The sequence below is a fragment of the Anomaloglossus baeobatrachus genome, chromosome 10 (genome assembly GCF_048569485.1).
Source record: "Anomaloglossus baeobatrachus isolate aAnoBae1 chromosome 10, aAnoBae1.hap1, whole genome shotgun sequence".
Lineage (NCBI taxonomy): Eukaryota > Metazoa > Chordata > Amphibia > Anura > Aromobatidae > Anomaloglossus > Anomaloglossus baeobatrachus.
Genome location: NC_134362.1, coordinates 141,157,596 through 141,175,331, shown reverse-complemented (window position 1 = coordinate 141,175,331; position 17,736 = coordinate 141,157,596). Strand labels below are relative to the sequence as shown.

Below are 17,736 nucleotides of genomic sequence, written 5' to 3'. Positions count from 1 at the left end.
GTAGCCCCCAGCCCCTCCTGTGCTATGTATACTGTAGCCCCCAGCCCCTCCTGTGCTGTGTATACTGTAGCCCCCAGCCCCTCCTGTGCTGTGTATACTGTAGCCCCCAGCCCCTCCTGTGCTGTGTATACTGTAGCCCCCAGCCCCTCCTGTGCTGTGTATACTGTAGCCCCCAGCCCCTCCTGTGCTGTGTATACTGTAGCCCCCAGCCCCTCCTGTGCTGTGTATACTGTAGCCCCCAGCCCCTCCTGTGCTGTGTATACTGTAGCCCCCAGCCCCTCCTGTGCTGTGTATACTGTAGCCCCCAGCCCCTCCTGTGATGTGTATACTGTATATATACAGTGTAAATATACATAGAGATATATATATATATATATATATATCTATCGCTCTCTCTCTATCTAAAACCCCTATCCTCCCTTGTGATACATACATACATACATAGCAGTGTCAGCGTGCACTGTGCGTGGCTAGGTCTGTTAAAGTGATGCCAAGTGATCACATGCTCGAGGAAGAGCTGGACAGAGACAAGCGGGGTAGGCGAGTGCGGCTGCTGGCCGGCTTCCCCATGTTATTACCTCCAATGTGTAATTATATATATATATATTTTATATATATATATATATATATATATATATATATATATATATATATATATATATATATATGTCAGTGTAGATGACTGTGTATAGATTTGTCTGTTTATATGTATTTTAGGGAATTTGTGTTCAAATATGTACTGTATATGTGCGTATGCCTGTGCCCATTATCAGGACTCACTGTGTCCTGGAGGCAGCGGGTCCTGACCTGCGGGGCTGCACGTCTCCTCCGCAGGAGGCCGCAGCTGCCTGTGCCCATGATGAGGCAGCGCGTCCTGACCTGCGGGGCTGCACGTCTCCTCTGCAGGAGACCACAGCTGCCTGTGCCCACGATCAGGACTCGCTGTGTCCTGGAGGCAGCGGGTCCTGACCTGCGGGGCTGCACGTCTCCTCCGCAGGAGAATGCAGCTGCCTGTGCCCACGATCAGCGTTCAGTGCGCTGTGGTCTCCTGCTGTGTTCTCCCTATGGAGGACGCATGCAACTGCAGCAAACAATTGATATGCTGCAGTCTGGAAATACGCTCCGCAGGTCAGTGTTTGCTACAGAAAAAATAAGCACAATGGGCAGGAGATTTCTAGAAATCCATCCACTGTGCTTGTACTGTACAATGCAGCGTTTTGGACATAGCAAAAACATGCTACATTCAAAATGCTGCAAACACTGATCGTGGGCACGCAGCCTTAAACAATGTGATCAGAAGTGCTGAAAAGGATTGGATGTGGGCGTGACAGATCACAAAATGGGTGTGGTTAGGGGCGTGGCTCAAAATTGTCACGGCACGCTGCATACTTTGTCCCTCTTTCTCATCTTTAAATGTTGGGAGGTATGGAAAAACCATTAACAAGGCCAGCCATTTGCAGAAAGCTGTGACTTTTAGGGTATGTGCGCACGTTGCTTTTTACCTGCTTTTTACCTGCTTTTTTGCTGCTTTTTCTTCTGCGCTGTTTAATGCCAAAATGGATGTGTTCTTCTATTCAAGCAAAGTCTATGGGAATTTGGGTTTCTTGTTCACACTATGTTGTTCAAAATGCTGCCTTTTTGTGGCAGAACTTTGGTCAAAAACTCAGCTTTTCAAAGAAGCAACATGTCAATTGTTTTTGCCATTTGGGTTTTGCACTGCAAAGCTGAGTTTTTGACCAAAGTTCTGCCATAAAAAGGCTGCATTTTGAACAACATAGTGTGAACAAGAAACCCAAATTCCCATAGACTTTGCTTGAATAGAAGAACACATCCATTTTGGCATTAAACAGCGCAGAAGAAAAAGCAGCAAAAAAGCAGGTAAAAAGCAGGTAAAAAGCAACGTGCGCACATACCCTTAGGAAGCGACTTCTTAACACTGTCCCCCTCAGATGTGCTTTAGAAACCCACTCTGGGGTTAAGGACGTGAAAGCTTCTCTTTGAAGGAGCTATCCAGGACTTGAAAAATGTAGTGAAACCATAATTTCATGATCAATAGAGATAATTCACTCACTTTTGATATGTTTTGGACTGTTTTTAAACACTTGATGCTCAGTAAACTTAGCCCTGAACTAGATTTCTGAGACTGACGTACAGTCCATCTCCCATCATACCAAGAGCCTGACCAGTACATAAACTCTGAAATCTACTTGGCATCACCAATATAAGGAAACGAGACAGAAAAAAACAAGGACTAAAATCAGGTGTCCAATGTAACTTTTTGATTTTATGAATTGGATAACCCAAGTTTCTGTGTAGTCCTATCCTTATGCAGGACTATGGCTTTAATCAAAAACATTAGAATTTTTTTGTGCACATGTGCCTTATTTTTCCAGCATAAAAATGCATCATCAAAAGCTACAAAAATTGAATAAATTCTTACGCACATGCCCAGTCCGTGTGATTCCCCCTGTACTTCACTTCAGGCTTTGCAAGTAGCCCAGCATGCTCTCATGTAATGGACTTCCTAGGTTTATTTAAGGTCTCCCAAGACTCACACCCGAGTCATGGTATTGCACTAAGATTTGTTAGTAACTGTTTTCGTTGCGCATGGTTTCATTCCACAGTCATCAGAAAATCTCCTAGCAGTCAGTGGTTTCCCTTCCATGAGTTACTTGTCTGCGGTTTCCAGTGACCATGCGAAGTGACAGTGGAGGACCTCATCAACTTGTTTGCAATTTCCAGTATCACAAACCTCCCTGCAGTGTCCAAGACATCTTCTTGGCTCTTTTTGGCTTCCAAGATATTGGCTTTCTAATTTCTCCAGAGCTCTGTCTCATAATTGTTCCCAGTCTTCTAGGATACCTTGTATGTGTCCACCTGCAGCATTCGGAATGTCTTCTTGGCTGTGTGTGGCTTCCATGGAATTAGACTTTGTTAGTCTGAAGTTTTTTTTCCTACCTGTCGGCAACTCCATGACGCCTCCTGATTTTCTGCTGTCTTCAGAAACTCTGTGGTCTAGCGGAGTCTTCAGAAACTCTGTGGTCTAGCGGAGTCTTCAGAAACTCTGTGGTCTAGCGGAGTCTTCAGAAACTCTGTGGTCTAGCGGAGTCTTCAGAAACTCTGTGGTCTAGCGGAGTCTTCAGAAACTCTGTGGTCTAGCGGAGTCTTCAGAAACTCTGTGGTCTAGCGGAGTCTTCAGAAACTCTGTGGTCTAGCGGAGTCTTCAGAACTCTGTGGTCTAGCGGAGTCTTCAGAAACTCTGTGGTCTAGAGGAGTCTTCAGAAACTCTGTGGTCTAGAGGAGTCTTCAGAAACTCTGTGGTCTAGAGGAGTCTTCAGAAACTCTGTGGTCTAGAGGAGTCTTCAGAAACTCTGTGGTCTAGAGGAGTCTTCAGAAACTCTGTGGTCTAGAGGAGTCTTCAGAAACTCTGTGGTCTAGAGGAGTCTTCAGAAACTCTGTGGTCTAGAGGAGTCTTCAGAAACTCTGTGGTCTAGAGGAGTCTTCAGAAACTCTGTGGTCTAGAGGAGTCTTCAGAAACTCTGTGGTCTAGAGGAGTCTTCAGAAACTCTGTGGTCTAGAGGAGTCTTCAGAAACTCTGTGGTCTAGAGGAGTCTTCAGAAACTCTGTGGTCTAGAGGAGTCTTCAGAAACTCTGTGGTCTAGAGGAGTCTTCAGAAACTCTGTGGTCTAGAGGAGTCTTCAGAAACTCTGTGGTCTAGAGGAGTCTTCAGAAACTCTGTGGTCTAGAGGAGTCTTCAGAAACTCTGTGGTCTAGAGGAGTCTTCAGAAACTCTGTGGTCTAGAGGAGTCTTCAGAAACTCTGCTCTACTAAACTTTTATAGTTTGCATTCTAAATTCTATGAGCCTCACCTATCTGCAGAAGCAGATCAGGAAAAACGTAGATGTGGAACGGTTACTGTGCTGCTGAAGATATGACATAAATCCATGAAAACTGAATGAAGGTGGTTTTATTCAATGTGTTTCGAAGTGTCATCCTACTTCTTCATCAGGAAATTCACCGATCGATGGATTTCCTAATGAAGAAGTGGGGTGACACTTGGAAACGCACAATGATTTCAGCTCTGCTACATCTGCAGTCACAGCATGTGGCCATAGAACATGACTGCCCACTTTGAGCTTCAGGCAGAGACTGAGCCTTAGCAATGAGCGGTGACATCACTTAGGCTATCAGTGGTCACAGGTAGAGGTTTCCACGGTCCTCCACTTGTGATAGCAGGTAACGTCATCTGAGGTGACCTCATTAAACTGAGAGACCTCAGGTGAGGTTATGTATAGCTGGCATCTCTGCAGAGACGCCGACTTACTCAACGCCCCAGCCGGATCGCATCCTCCCCCGCACTCCTCCAGCCATTCACATGTGCTACTGCCTCCTTCCCCTCCCGGGAGCGCACCTAAGATGCGCGCGCGTGCACACACACACACACACACACACACACTTTCCTCTTTAAGGGCCGGTGTGCTATTTCCAGGAAATGCCTCTTACACTGTGACTCTCAGTCATAGGCTATTTAAGTCATCCTCCCATTAGGGGAGGTGCCTGTGTATCACCTCTAGTTAGTCAGTCAGTCTCCAGTCTGCTAGCTAGCTTGTTGTCAGGTCCTGAGCTCCTGTCCTGTTATCCCTGAGTCAGTCTCCAGTTCCTGCCATGTCCACCATTCTTGTACATATCCGCCTGCCCAACTTGCCTCAGTCACTTTGCCTGTACCTGTCTATACACAAGTCTGTCACCTGTCCTGGGGGTCAGCTGCCACAGTCCTAGTCACTTCCTTGGTAGTGGTACCTGGCGTCCACCTCAAAGTAGGTGTACTTAACCCCTCCAATTAAAAAGAGTAAGCCTGGGTCCCCCCTGTGGTCCAGTGGGTCCACTAATCCCGCTCGCTGCCTCTACACTGGTCGCGAGTGTTACAAGTTACCTGGAATCACAGGCGGAGGACCATGGGAACCGCCACCTGTGACCACAAATAGCCCACAAATAATTAAAAAAAAAAAAAAAAAAAAAAAAGAAAAAAAAAAGCTGCATGCAGTTGCTTTTATTTTGATATACTGCTAAAATAAGCGCATGGCTGGGGGCTTCAGCTAGTAGCCATATGCATTATCTGCGCTAGGTATAATATGGGGGAGCCAATGACAATTTTTTTTTTTTAAATTTATTTTTATACCACGATAGACCCGTAGACAGGGTCTGTGATTGGAAGCAGTCAGACAGGCTGCCACTCAGGGTGGGGGTGCGGTCTGACTGCAACCAGTCGCAGACGTCGGTGGGCGGGGGAAGTGGTGAATATGTATGAGGCTTATGAGCGGCCTTGGAAGTAGAATGAGAGGCCGCAGGAATAGTTACAGCCACCCGGAGACTCGGTAAGTATAATGTGCTTGCTCCAATCCCCCTCTCCAATCTACCACAGTTTTTAAGCCCCATATTCTTGCCCGCATAGACTTATGTGAGGACTGGCATACGACCAGATATCCGGGATAAATTCAGTTTTTCTTTTTTTTTTTTTTAAACCTAGTGAGACCTGCTGATCCCAGGTATCTGCAAGTCCTCCCGTCACTACTAAAAACGCTGGTCAAAAATACACAAAGAATTGACATGCTTTTGTTAATGGCTGCAGTTTTGTGGTGACCACAAAACTACTGCAACATGCGCACAGCAAAGCTTAAATCTCATAAACTTTGCTGGGGAAGGAAATACATGAAGTTTTGTGCCAAATACTACACAAGAATACGGCAAAAAATGCAGGGTGCGCATGGGGCCTTAACGCCTTCAGGAGTAAAGTCACTGATATACTTCCAGGATGTCCATCAGTGATTTCCTTTCTGAAGGAGCAAAGACTCCGAAACGTGTAGGATAATAAAAGCATGGTATTGATTTCCGTCTGAACTCTTCATTCTACACGGCAGCGCAGGATTTAACCTCTTTTCCTCTCTTGCTTCATCCATTGATAAGGGGAGCATCAAGCATTATTGAAAAACTATAAGAATAAGAAAAACACAAGTTTTGGGACGATATGAAAAAAAAAAAAATATATATACCTTGAAGAAAACTGTCTTGCGTTTCATATTCAGCTATTGATTTCTTGCTATCTGGTTGCAAATTTTTGCAAAATAAAAAAATTAAAAAAAAAAAAAAAAAAAACATACTGAAAGAATAGCCATGAAAATGCTGCATGTGAAGGCAATCGGAATCAAAGTTGTCTCCAGGTGTTTGATCACTTACATACGCCACATCTGACATCTCTAGATAAAGCCTGAAGGGGCAGTGATGTAACATTATTATAATGGAAAGAGAAGGTTCGGAGTGTCTGGGGAAGACGTACAGAATTGTGTACGGCAGAAAGCACCGGTAAGGCAACGGTTAACACAATAACATACCTGATGAGTTAAACGACTGTCTTGTGATTTTCCGGCTTGGGTGGTAATTACCTGGAGAGGCTGAGTGTGCCCGTCCAACACCGAATGGTTGTTTCCTTAAAGCTTTTAAATTGATGCATAATGTGACGCTCCAATTTACGGCAGCGGCATCTCAGAGCCCATGACAGGCGAGTGCATCATTAGTATCACTATGCTGGGGATAACGAGCCCCAATCACTGTCTGCAAGTAACAGCGAAACCCACTGGCAAACAGGGTGTTACTATGTGGAGCTCTCTGCCCAACTATCTTCAGATCTCTCACTTATTCATCTGTCTATGACATGGGATGGCGGTATTATTGGTCCAAACAGGAATCAGGCTTGGATCTTAGCAACCATAAGCAGAATTGGTGAAATCCCAGAGTGAAAAAGTTATTGCACCCCGAGATTGCCTAATGACACTTAACTTACATAAAATGACTATTATGCTAAGGCTACAAGACGACACTGGCCGGGACACCCGTCGTGCGATAAAGGTTTGCTCGGTGCCTCTGCTACATCACAGCGTAATTCAAGTGAATGGGGTCCTATTGCCACTTTGCGTGTACTGTGACAAGAATCCAACAAGGTTGGGCTTCATGCAACTCGCTGGTCGCAGTCCTCGGAGCCGCAATGTGACTACATTCACTTGTATTGCGCTGCAATGTAGCAGAGGACAAACTGAATCTTAGTCGTGCGAAAGACGTTCCAGCCAAAGTCGCCATGTAGCCCCTGCCTTAAAGGGAACCTGTCATGTGAAAAACGCTATCAACCTGCAGATATGGGGTTAATCTGCAGGACAGTAGCATTCTGAACCTGCCCAGCACCTTCACTTAGATTACAGTTTGGCTTCCAGTCATAGGGGTGGTGCCAGTGCTGGTTCAGTCACCGCTCAGTGTATGCTGTGCCCCTGCCGCTGACTAACAGCTAGCTCACAGTAGAGGAGTCAGTTAGTCAGTGCCAGGGCATGGTTACCTCCCCCGGTCACTATACACTGAGCAGTGACTGGACCAGCCCCAGCCCTATGACTGGAAGTGGAACAGGGCTGGTGGGCAGATTCAGTTACTGCTCAGTGTATGCTGCACCCCCGCTTATAACAGTTAGCTCATGTAGCACCCCTGAAGCCATCAGGGAGCTACAAGGTACTGCATCCCCACCAGGATGCAGGGCCTACCCCCTAGGGACCCAGAAAACCAGTGCAGGTAACAACCAAACACTCCAGATAATCCCAGTTTTCCCCAAAAATCCTCCATAGAATGGTACCAGGCTAGGGTTGGACCAATGGATGGCCACCTAGAGGTGGAGCCAGTCCAGTCCACTAGACGTCCAGGTGGGAGGTGCAGACAGTGAGACAGTAGTGTGTCAGAGGAAGTGAAAGTGAGAAGACGGACTGACAGGAGTGAACATTGACCTGAGGGACCAGGCGGTTAGTTGCCGGTGGAGTACTCCCAGAACTACGCACCAACAGGGTACAGAATCCTAGGTCAGGCAAAAGCTCCAGACAGACCTGATAAAATCTGCACAGTGAGGGGACCATCAAGGACCTCACTGACCTTGAAGTTCGGGACTCAGTAGCAAAGGGAGAACCGGGGACAGGACCAGAGAGACTCCAACCTCACAGGGTTCACGCTACCGTCATACGGACTGCTGAAGAAGACAACCTGGTGGGAACCCCCAGCCGCTCTACATCACGGGGACCCAACAACTAACGACATGTGCAAGGGAAAGAAACCACTAATCACTAATCCCCCACTGGGACTAAGGAGACCTGCGGTTAAGACCAGCCAGCCTCGGGTGAGCAGTTACCAGCTCGCAGTGAGTAAAAAGAACCAGTTACACCGAACTCCTGTTGTGGCCTACCTTCTTTCAACAGACACCTGCAACAACTATCATCTGGAGCCTGGCCCTGCTTGCGGAGGGCCCAACATCCAGGCTGCCACTAACACCAGCTCCAGTAGTGAAAACTGTGCAGCGGTGGCTCCATCCACATAGCCGCAAAAACACAAGTGGCGTCACGTATAAACTTTATTCAACAGTCCCCTGTAAATATTCTCCTTTTTTCAAAAAAGCACCCAGGGCACGGAACCGGGCAACGGCCACCAAAGTGACATTCCCCAGTTATACACCGCCCGGGACAGAGTACCCCATAACCCTGATGAACACACTCACATTAGAGGAGGCTCACAGTCAGTGGCGGGGCACAGTTACAGCCACCGGTCACTATACACTAAGTGGTGACAGAACCAGTGCTGGTACCACCTCTATGATTGGAAGCCAAACGTTAGTGTGAGTGCTGGGCAGCTTCAGTGTATGCTGTGTCCTTGCCACTGACCGACAGCTAGCTCAGATTAAAAGAAGGCTGTCAGTCGCTGACAGGGGCAAAGTTTCAGTAGCCGGTCATTATACACCGAGTGGTGACCGTCAAGAGCCGGCGCCACAAACCTTATAGATGGTGTGGGTGCTGGGCAGGTTCACTTACAGCTCAGTGAATGCTATGCCCCCTGCTGACAGCCAGATCACATTAGAGGAAGCTGTCAGTCAGTGCAGGGGGCAAGGTTACAGTCGTCACACACCGAGTGGTGACTTTCCTATGCCGACACCATCCCTATGACTGGAAGTCGAACAGAGCTCTCAGTGCGGGTGCTGGGCACGTTCAGTTACAGCTCAGTGTATGCTATGCCCCCCCTTTCCGCTGACAGCAGACTCACATTAAAGGAGGCTGTCAGTCAGTGCAGGTGGCAAGGTTATAGTCGTCACACACCGAATGGTGACTGTCCAGTGCCGGCACCCACCCTATGACTGGAAGTCGAACAGGGCTCTCAGTGCGGGTGTTGGGCAGGTTCAGTTACAGATCAGTGTATGCTGCACCCCTGCCACTGACAGCCGGCTCACAGTAGAGGAAGCTGTCAGTCAGTGCCGGGGCACGGTTATCTCTACCGGTCACTATACACGGAGCAGTGACAGAACCAGGCAGGTTCAGAACACTTAAATTGCAGATTAACCTCAAAACTGCAGGTTAATTGCATTTTTTTCACATGACAGATTCCCTTTAAATACCTTTTGACGCTTCACATATATAATGCTGCAAAATCATTAATTCCAAGAAAGTGAATGAGATGCCTCGTCCCCATTGTGAGAGCCGGCCACATGAAGATGATTAATAAATAATTACCAGAAGTTAAGAGGAGAAAGAAATAATAATATGCCTAAATATTCTAAAACTTAGATCAAAAAGAAGAACTATGTAACTAAGATTCTAGAGGACGTCTTTCTGGACTTAACAATACTAACATGAAGCCCGAGATTGAGGACATAATCTCCAGGCTGATCGTCCTCCTTCAATTTGGTTAGTCAATATTAAATAAAGCAGCACTAAATTTATAGGCAGACAATCTAAAACTGGTGAAGTGGCCACCGACATAAGAGTTTCCAAAAGTTATCAGCACCAAATACATCTACAGCGTTATCCTACAGGGGTTGGGGAGGGATGGACGCCTTTCCAGTTCAACCTCTCTCAGATCTGGCCATTTGCAAAGGAACTGAAGGAATATAAAAACAATGTAAAGCTGACCATGGGCTTCACAAATCTCCCTACAAGGTAGATGTTGGGGAACAATAAGGAGCGAGGAGTTTAATTCCAGCAGTTTGATCCTTTTCCATTTGGTATGATAAACCACTGCCAGAGATGCACTTCATGCTGAAAACACGGGGACCCCTCCCCATCTTCACCCTGACAACACGGGGACCCCCCCCCCCTCTTCACCCTGAAAACACGGGGACCCCCCCTCTTCACCCTGAAAACACGGGGACCCCCCCCTCTTCACCCTGAAAACACGGGGACCCCCCCTCTTCACCCTGAAAACACGGGGACCCCCCCCCCTCTTCACCCTGAAAACACGGGGACCCCCCCTCTTCACCCTGAAAACACGGGGACCCCCCCTCTTCACCCTGAAAACACGGGGACCCCCCCCCTCTTCACCCTGAAAACACGGGGACCCCCCCTCTTCACCCTGAAAACACGGGGACCCCCCCCCTCTTCACCCTGAAAACACGGGGACCCCCCCTCTTCACCCTGAAAACACGGGGACCCCCCCCCCTCTTCACCCTGAAAACACGGGGACCCCCCCCCCTCTTCACCCTGAAAACACGGGGACCCCCCCCCCTCTTCACCCTGAAAACACGGGGACCCCCCCCTCTTCACCCTGAAAACACGGGGACCCCCCCTCTTCACCCTGAAAACACGGGGACCCCCCCCCTCTTCACCCTGAAAACACGGGGACCCCCCCCCTCTTCACCCTGAAAACACGGGGACCCCCCCCTCTTCACCCTGAAAACACGGGGACCCCCCCCCTCTTCACCCTGAAAACACGGGGACCCCCCCCTCTTCACCCTGAAAACACGGGGACCCCCCCTCTTCACCCTGAAAACACGGGGACCCCCCCTCTTCACCCTGAAAACACGGGGACCCCCCCTCTTCACCCTGAAAACACAGGGACCCACCCCCCCCCCCCACACTGAAAACACAGGGACCCCCCCCCCCCCCCCCCCACACTGAAAACACAGGGACCCACCCTTTTCATACTGAATACACGGGGACCCTACCTTTTCATATGAATACACGGGGACCCCTCCCCCTCCATGCTGAAAATACGGGACCCCCTCTTCACACTGAAAACGCCTGTACGCTCATCTGAACCAAGCGTGCATGCATACAGGGAGGGTCAGGAGAGAGCTGGAAGCCAGAAGATGGGAGAATGCAAACCATTTCTTGTCCTTTACGATAAGCTGATAATTAATGTGTAAGTAGAACTAGCGAATAAAATAACCCCCACCCCCGCCAAAAGAGAATTTAAAAAAAAAAAAAAACAACATCTTTAAAAATAAAACAATCTTCAGAGGAAAACTCCAAAATACTAATAAATAAAAATAATGAAAAGAAAGGATCTACAATTGGGTGTGGGTGGCCCTGGAGGTGTGGGTGGGAGCAGGGCAGGAGAATTCTGTGTGTGGCCTGATATTTAGTTTCCTCACTTATATAGTCCTTGTTTCCCTCCTTCCCTAACCTCACCCTCGTTTCCTTTTGCCCCTATCTCAGTTTATAGGTTATTTATAAACAAAACAAGAAAACATTTCCTGGGAAGTTTCTGGGAATATTGGTGAAGAGCTGTGTGGTCCTCCGTTTTTACAGGGTTGTGTAGAGGGGTTCGGGGGAGATAGTACAAATCAGGACAAACCAGTGGCCAACCTCTTATTTGATGTACGGGCAGATTGGTCTCCAGTCTTCCTAAAACGTATAAGCTGAATAGAAATTAAGAAAAGAAAAGTCTGTGTACCTAAACTCATTAATATCGACAGGACGGAGCAGGGGCAGTCGTCTAACGCTGCTCACATCCTCATACACAGTCCTGTCCGGTTGAGCTCGTCCGGTAGATGTGAGAGCATCGGTCAACTTCATGGATGAGCAAGAACCTGATTAAGACTGCAAGATGTAAGTATGCCGAATGTAGACTCTGGGCTTAGGCTAATGACCGGCCCTGGAGGACAGAAGATACAGAAGATCGGAGCCATCACCACTCTGGGGCCATTAACCTCATCCTTCACTAATAAGCACCGTGTATATGTTCTTCCTGAGACTCCTGACGACAGACCTACTAGAACGCTAACCATCTGAGGCTCATTCATTTCCATGGTGACATAATTACGAAGCTATAAGACAAATATATTGCGAAGTCACCGTACTGACAGTCTATATTTAGTCAACCTTACGGCTTGTTTCAAAAGGAACGTCTGTATAACTGGAGCAGAGGAAGACGGAGAGTGTATGGTTAACATCTACAAAATTACATCCATGTTTGACGCCCAAATCTTAGAGAGCCTTAACCTGTTGGTGTCCACATGTCACAAGTACAAACCTTCCCCCTAAGGCTATGTGCGCACGTTGCGTAATTACATGCAGTTACGCTGTGATCTGCACCGCAGCGTAACTGCATGCGTCCTGCGTCCCCAGCACAATCTATGGAGATTGTGCAGGAGCCGTGCGCACGTGGCGTATTAGAGCGCAGCGCTTCGGCTGCTGCCCGAGGCGTGCGTTCTAAGAAGTGACATGTCACTTCTTTCGTGCGCTTAGCATGCTGTCTATAGGGAGAAGGAGCATGCAGAGCACACGAATTCTGCAGGCACCAGGCGCTTCAGAACGGAGCTTTTCAGCTGTGCTCTGAAGCGGACCTTTTGTGTGCGGTGCAGAGCGCACACGTGCGAACATGGCCTAATACAGGATCTCATCTGCAGCTTTGGGTTGGGTCCAGCGCTGCTGATGGTGGTGAGGCAATGGTGTTCATGAATGGAACGGTCAACGGCCGGCAGTCAGGAGCAGCACGTAGACGCACACTGAGTTTACTCACATGGGGAACACTTGCAGCAGATTTTTGGGTAGCAACAAAGTGCATGAGATTTTGCCAAGCCGTATATGCCATAGGGAAAATCTGCAGAATAACTGACCGCGCCAATCTGGGCGTTTCTACCGCGATTTACAAACCTGTAATTCAACATTGGTTTTTTTTATGGGTGAAACATGAAAAATAAAACATATTTCATATTAAAAACTGAAAAGTTGCAGTTAATGATCGATTCTTCAATCCAACTGCTGGACGGAGGGTGCGGGGAGGGGGCGCGGACGATGGACGGAGGGTGCGGGGAGGGGGCGCGGACGATGGACGGAGGGTGCGGGGAGGGGGCGCGGACGATGGACGGAGGGTGCGGGGAGGGGGCGCGGACGATGGACGGAGGGTGCGGGGAGGGGGCGAGGACGATGGACGGAGGGTGCGGGGAGGGGGCGAGGACGATGGACGGAGGGTGCGGGGAGGGGGCGCGGACGATGGACGGAGGGTGCGGGGAGGGGGCGAGGACGATGGACGGAGGGTGCGGGGAGGGGGCGAGGACGATGGACGGAGGGTGCGGGGAGGGGGCGAGGACGATGGACGGAGGGTGCGGGGAGGGGGCGAGGACGATGGACGGAGGGTGCGGGGAGGGGGCGCGGACGATGGACGGAGGGTGCGGGGAGGGGGCGCGGACGATGGACGGAGGGTGCGGGGAGGGGGAGCGGACGATGGACGGAGGGTGCGGGGAGGGGGCGCGGACGATGGACGGAGGGTGCGGGGAGGGGGCGCGGACGATGGACGGAGGGTGCGGGGAGGGGGCGCGGACGATGGACGGAGGGTGCGGGGAGGGGGCGCGGACGATGGACGGAGGGTGCGGGGAGGGGGCGCGGACGATGGACGGAGGGTGCGGGGAGGGGGCGCGGACGATGGACGGAGGGTGCGGGGAGGGGGCGCGGACGATGGACGGAGGGTGCGGGGAGGGGGCGCGGACGATGGACGGAGGGTGCGGGGAGGGGGAGCGGACGATGGACGGAGGGTGCGGGGAGGGGGAGCGGACGATGGACGGAGGGTGCGGGGAGGGTGGACAGACCATGTGACTTCTCTGTTCAAACTCCACCAAGTTTGGCTCTACAAACTGCAGGAGAGCAGCACATGGGACATCAGAGTCGCCCTCAGGTGACAATCACGATTATGGAGCACAGCCATAAACCACATCCATGGCTGCAGATACCATAGAGACACCCTATGGGGGTTGTCAGTGATGGGGTCTCCAGGGAGGGGGCAGACTTGTCAGGAGATACAGTAGAACTTATTTATACACACTGCAGAGGGCTGTCAGTGATATGGTCTCTCGGATTGGGGGGGCAGGGGTATTATTAAGACTCGTCAGGTGGCGGAGATACAGGGAATCTTATTTATTCACACTGTGGGGGGCTGTCAGTGATGGGGTCTTCTGGATAGGGAGCGGGGGTATTATTCAGACCCATGAGGTGCGGGGATACAGGGGACCTTATTTATACACACCGTACATTGTGGTGGGTTGTCAGTGATGGGGTTTTCTGGATGGCGCGCATTATACAGACCCGTCAGGTGTGGAGATACAGGGGAACGTTCTTATACACACTGAACAATTTGGGGGCCTGACAATGATGGGGTCTCCTGGATGGGTGGTAGGGGTATTATTCGGACCCATCAGATGCTACAGGGAACCTTATTTATACATACTGCGGGGGCGGTCAGTGATGGGGTCTCCTGACTGTCAGGTGCAGGGATACAGGGGTAGGGATACAGGGGTCCTTATTTATGCCCACTGTGGGGGGCTGTCAGTGATGGGGTCTCCTGGCTGTCAGGTGCAGGGGACCTTATTTATTCACTGTATACTGTGGGGGGCTGTCAGTGATGGGGTCTCCTGGCTGTCAGGTGCAGGGATACAGGGGTCCTTATTTATGCACACTGTGGGGGGCTTTCAGTGATGGGGTCTCCTGGCTGTCAGGTGCAGGGATACAGGGGTCCTTATTTATGCACACTGTGGGGGGCTGTCAGTGATGGGGTCTCCTGGCTGTCAGGTGCAGGGATACAGGGGTCCTTATTTATGCATACTGTGGGGGGCTGTCAGTGATGGGGTCTCCTGGCTGTCAGGTGCATGGATACAGGGGTCCTTATTTATGCACACTGTGGGGGGCTGTCAGTGATGGGGTCTCCTGGCTGTCAGGTACAGGGATACAGGGGTCCTTATTTATGCACACTGTGGGGGGCTTTCAGTGATGGGGTCTCCTGGCTGTCAGGTACAGGGATACAGGGGTCCTTATTTATGCACACTGTGGGGGGCTTTCAGTGATGGGGTCTCCTGGCTGTCAGGTACAGGGATACAGGGGTCCTTATTTATGCACACTGTGGGGGGCTGTCAGTGATGGGGTCTCCTGGCTGTCAGGTGCATGGATACAGGGGTCCTTATTTATGCACACTGTGGGGGGCTGTCAGTGATGGGGTCTCCTGGCTGTCAGGTACAGGGATACAGGGGTCCTTATTTATGCACACTGTGGGGGGCTTTCAGTGATGGGGTCTCCTGGCTGTCAGGTACAGGGATACAGGGGTCCTTATTTATGCACACTGTGGGGGGCTGTCAGTGATGGGGTCTCCTGGCTGTCAGGTACAGGGATACAGGGGTCCTTATTTATGCACACTGTGGGGGGCTGTCAGTGATGGGGTCTCCTGGCTGTCAGGTGCATGGATACAGGGGTCCTTATTTATGCACACTGTGGGGGGCTTTCAGTGATGGGGTCTCCTGGCTGTCAGGTACAGGGATACAGGGGTCCTTATTTATGCACACTGTGGGGGGCTTTCAGTGATGGGGTCTCCTGGCTGTCAGGTACAGGGATACAGGGGTCCTTATTTATGCACACTGTGGGGGGCTGTCAGTGATGGGGTCTCCTGGCTGTCAGGTGCATGGATACAGGGGTCCTTATTTATGCACACTGTGGGGGGCTGTCAGTGATGGGGTCTCCTGGCTGTCAGGTACAGGGATACAGGGGTCCTTATTTATGCACACTGTGGGGGGCTTTCAGTGATGGGGTCTCCTGGCTGTCAGGTACAGGGATACAGGGGTCCTTATTTATGCACACTGTGGGGGGCTGTCAGTGATGGGGTCTCCTGGCTGTCAGGTACAGGGATACAGGGGTCCTTATTTATGCACACTGTGGGGGGCTGTCAGTGATGGGGTCTCCTGGCTGTCAGGTACAGGGATACAGGGGTCCTTATTTATGCACACTGTGGGGGGCTGTCAGTGATGGGGTCTCCTGGCTGTCAGGTGCAGGGATACAGGGGTCCTTATTTATGCACACTGTGGGGGGCTTTCAGTGATGGGGTCTCCTGGCTGTCAGGTGCAGGGATACAGGGGTCCTTATTTATGCACACTGTGGGGGGCTGTCAGTGATGGGGTCTCCTGGCTGTCAGGTACAGGGATACAGGGGTCCTTATTTATGCACACTGTGGGGGGCTGTCAGTGATGGGGTCTCCTGGCTGTCAGGTACAGGGATACAGGGGTCCTTATTTATGCACACTGTGGGGGGCTGTCAGTGATGGGGTCTCCTGGCTGTCAGGTGCAGGGATACAGGGGTCCTTATTTATGCACACTGTGGGGGGCTTTCAGTGATGGGGTCTCCTGGCTGTCAGGTGCAGGGATACAGGGGTCCTTATTTATGCACACTGTGGGGGGCTAAGTGATATGGGGTCTCCTGGCTGTCAGGGACCTCATTCATACCCACTTGTCCCTGATGACACGAGCACCAGTGCAGGGCCATACACAGCCAGCCCGTGCCTCCGATCCCCGGGAGTCCCGCCATTCGCTTGTGTTCCCTGCAGTGGGATCTCCGCACTGAACTCTGCCGCACACTTTCCTCGGATGCCCCTGTATGGCAGCTCGGGAGCAGACTCACCCGCATAACGGAGCGCCCTGCCCATGCCACAGTGTGTGTATCAGGACAGGCAGGTGACATCGCGATACTCACGTCCAGGATGACAGAGATGCCCCTCCGGGTCCCCGGCAGCTCCTGCCCCAGGGTCAGCGCCTCCTCTCCCCGCAGCTCGCGCTCACTCTTGTCGCTCATCTTGGTGACGATCCAGCGCAGCAGACCGTCCAGTCCCCGGACCTGAGGCTGCTGCTGGCGCAGGAGCTTGTGGACGCTGGTCCTGCAGTACCGGGCTGCCTGCTCACACATGTCTGAGGCTGGGAGGGGGAGAGCAGCACGCCCCCTGCTTGGAGGCACGCCCCTCCAGAGGGCAGACACGCCCTAACCACGCCCTGTACAGCACGGACACCCAGTGTACGGGAAGCTGAGATTGCGGTGCCCCGCCCACATAACTAACCACGCCTTTATTTATGTAAACCCCGCCCGTGCAGGTCCCGGCTATTGGCCGTGGACGCGCACCTGTTAAAGCTCAGGTGGAGCCGGGAGTGCGGCCAGCTGCTCTCTGCGGGGACTCAGCACATGGACCCGGTGACAGCTCGGTACGGCAGGGAACGACACCGGCCTGCACCATGTCCAGTAACAGACCTCCTAATACGGGGCAGCGGTATCAACACTGCCTGACCGTACAGAGCCAAGTAACCTGCTGCGGTCAATGACAACCTTAGCCAGGTTGTTAGGGGGTTAATGCCAGCATCTGTGATAGCCAGAGGTTAAGGGTTAATGTTGGTATCCCTTGTGGTCTGGAACAGGGGAGGGAGTACTGACTATCTCTGGTAGCCAGTATCAGATAAAGGGTTAATGTTTGCATCCCTGATGATCTAGTGCAGTGGAGGGGTTAATGCCAGCATTTCCTGTAGCCAGGGGCAGATAAAGGGTTAATGTTGGCATTCCTGATGATCTCTTGCAGGGGAGGGGTTAATGCCAGCATTTCCTGTAGCCAGGGGCAGATAAAGGGTTAATGTTGGCATTCCTGATTAGTGCAGAG

General features: G+C 51.0%; 1 protein-coding gene across 1 annotated transcript in view; it reads right to left on the bottom strand.

Annotated features, from left to right (window-relative positions):
- The window catches only part of NECAB2 (N-terminal EF-hand calcium binding protein 2), a 397,380-nt gene extending 380,358 nt beyond the window's left edge, over positions 1-17,022 (bottom strand). Inside the window, exon 1 of the mRNA XM_075325697.1 lies at positions 16,791-17,022. Coding sequence (XP_075181812.1) covers positions 16,791-17,000 — 210 coding nt within the window. The 5' untranslated portion in view covers positions 17,001-17,022. The remainder of the gene's footprint in view (positions 1-16,790) is intronic.
- Between the last annotated feature and the right edge of the window lie 714 nt (positions 17,023-17,736).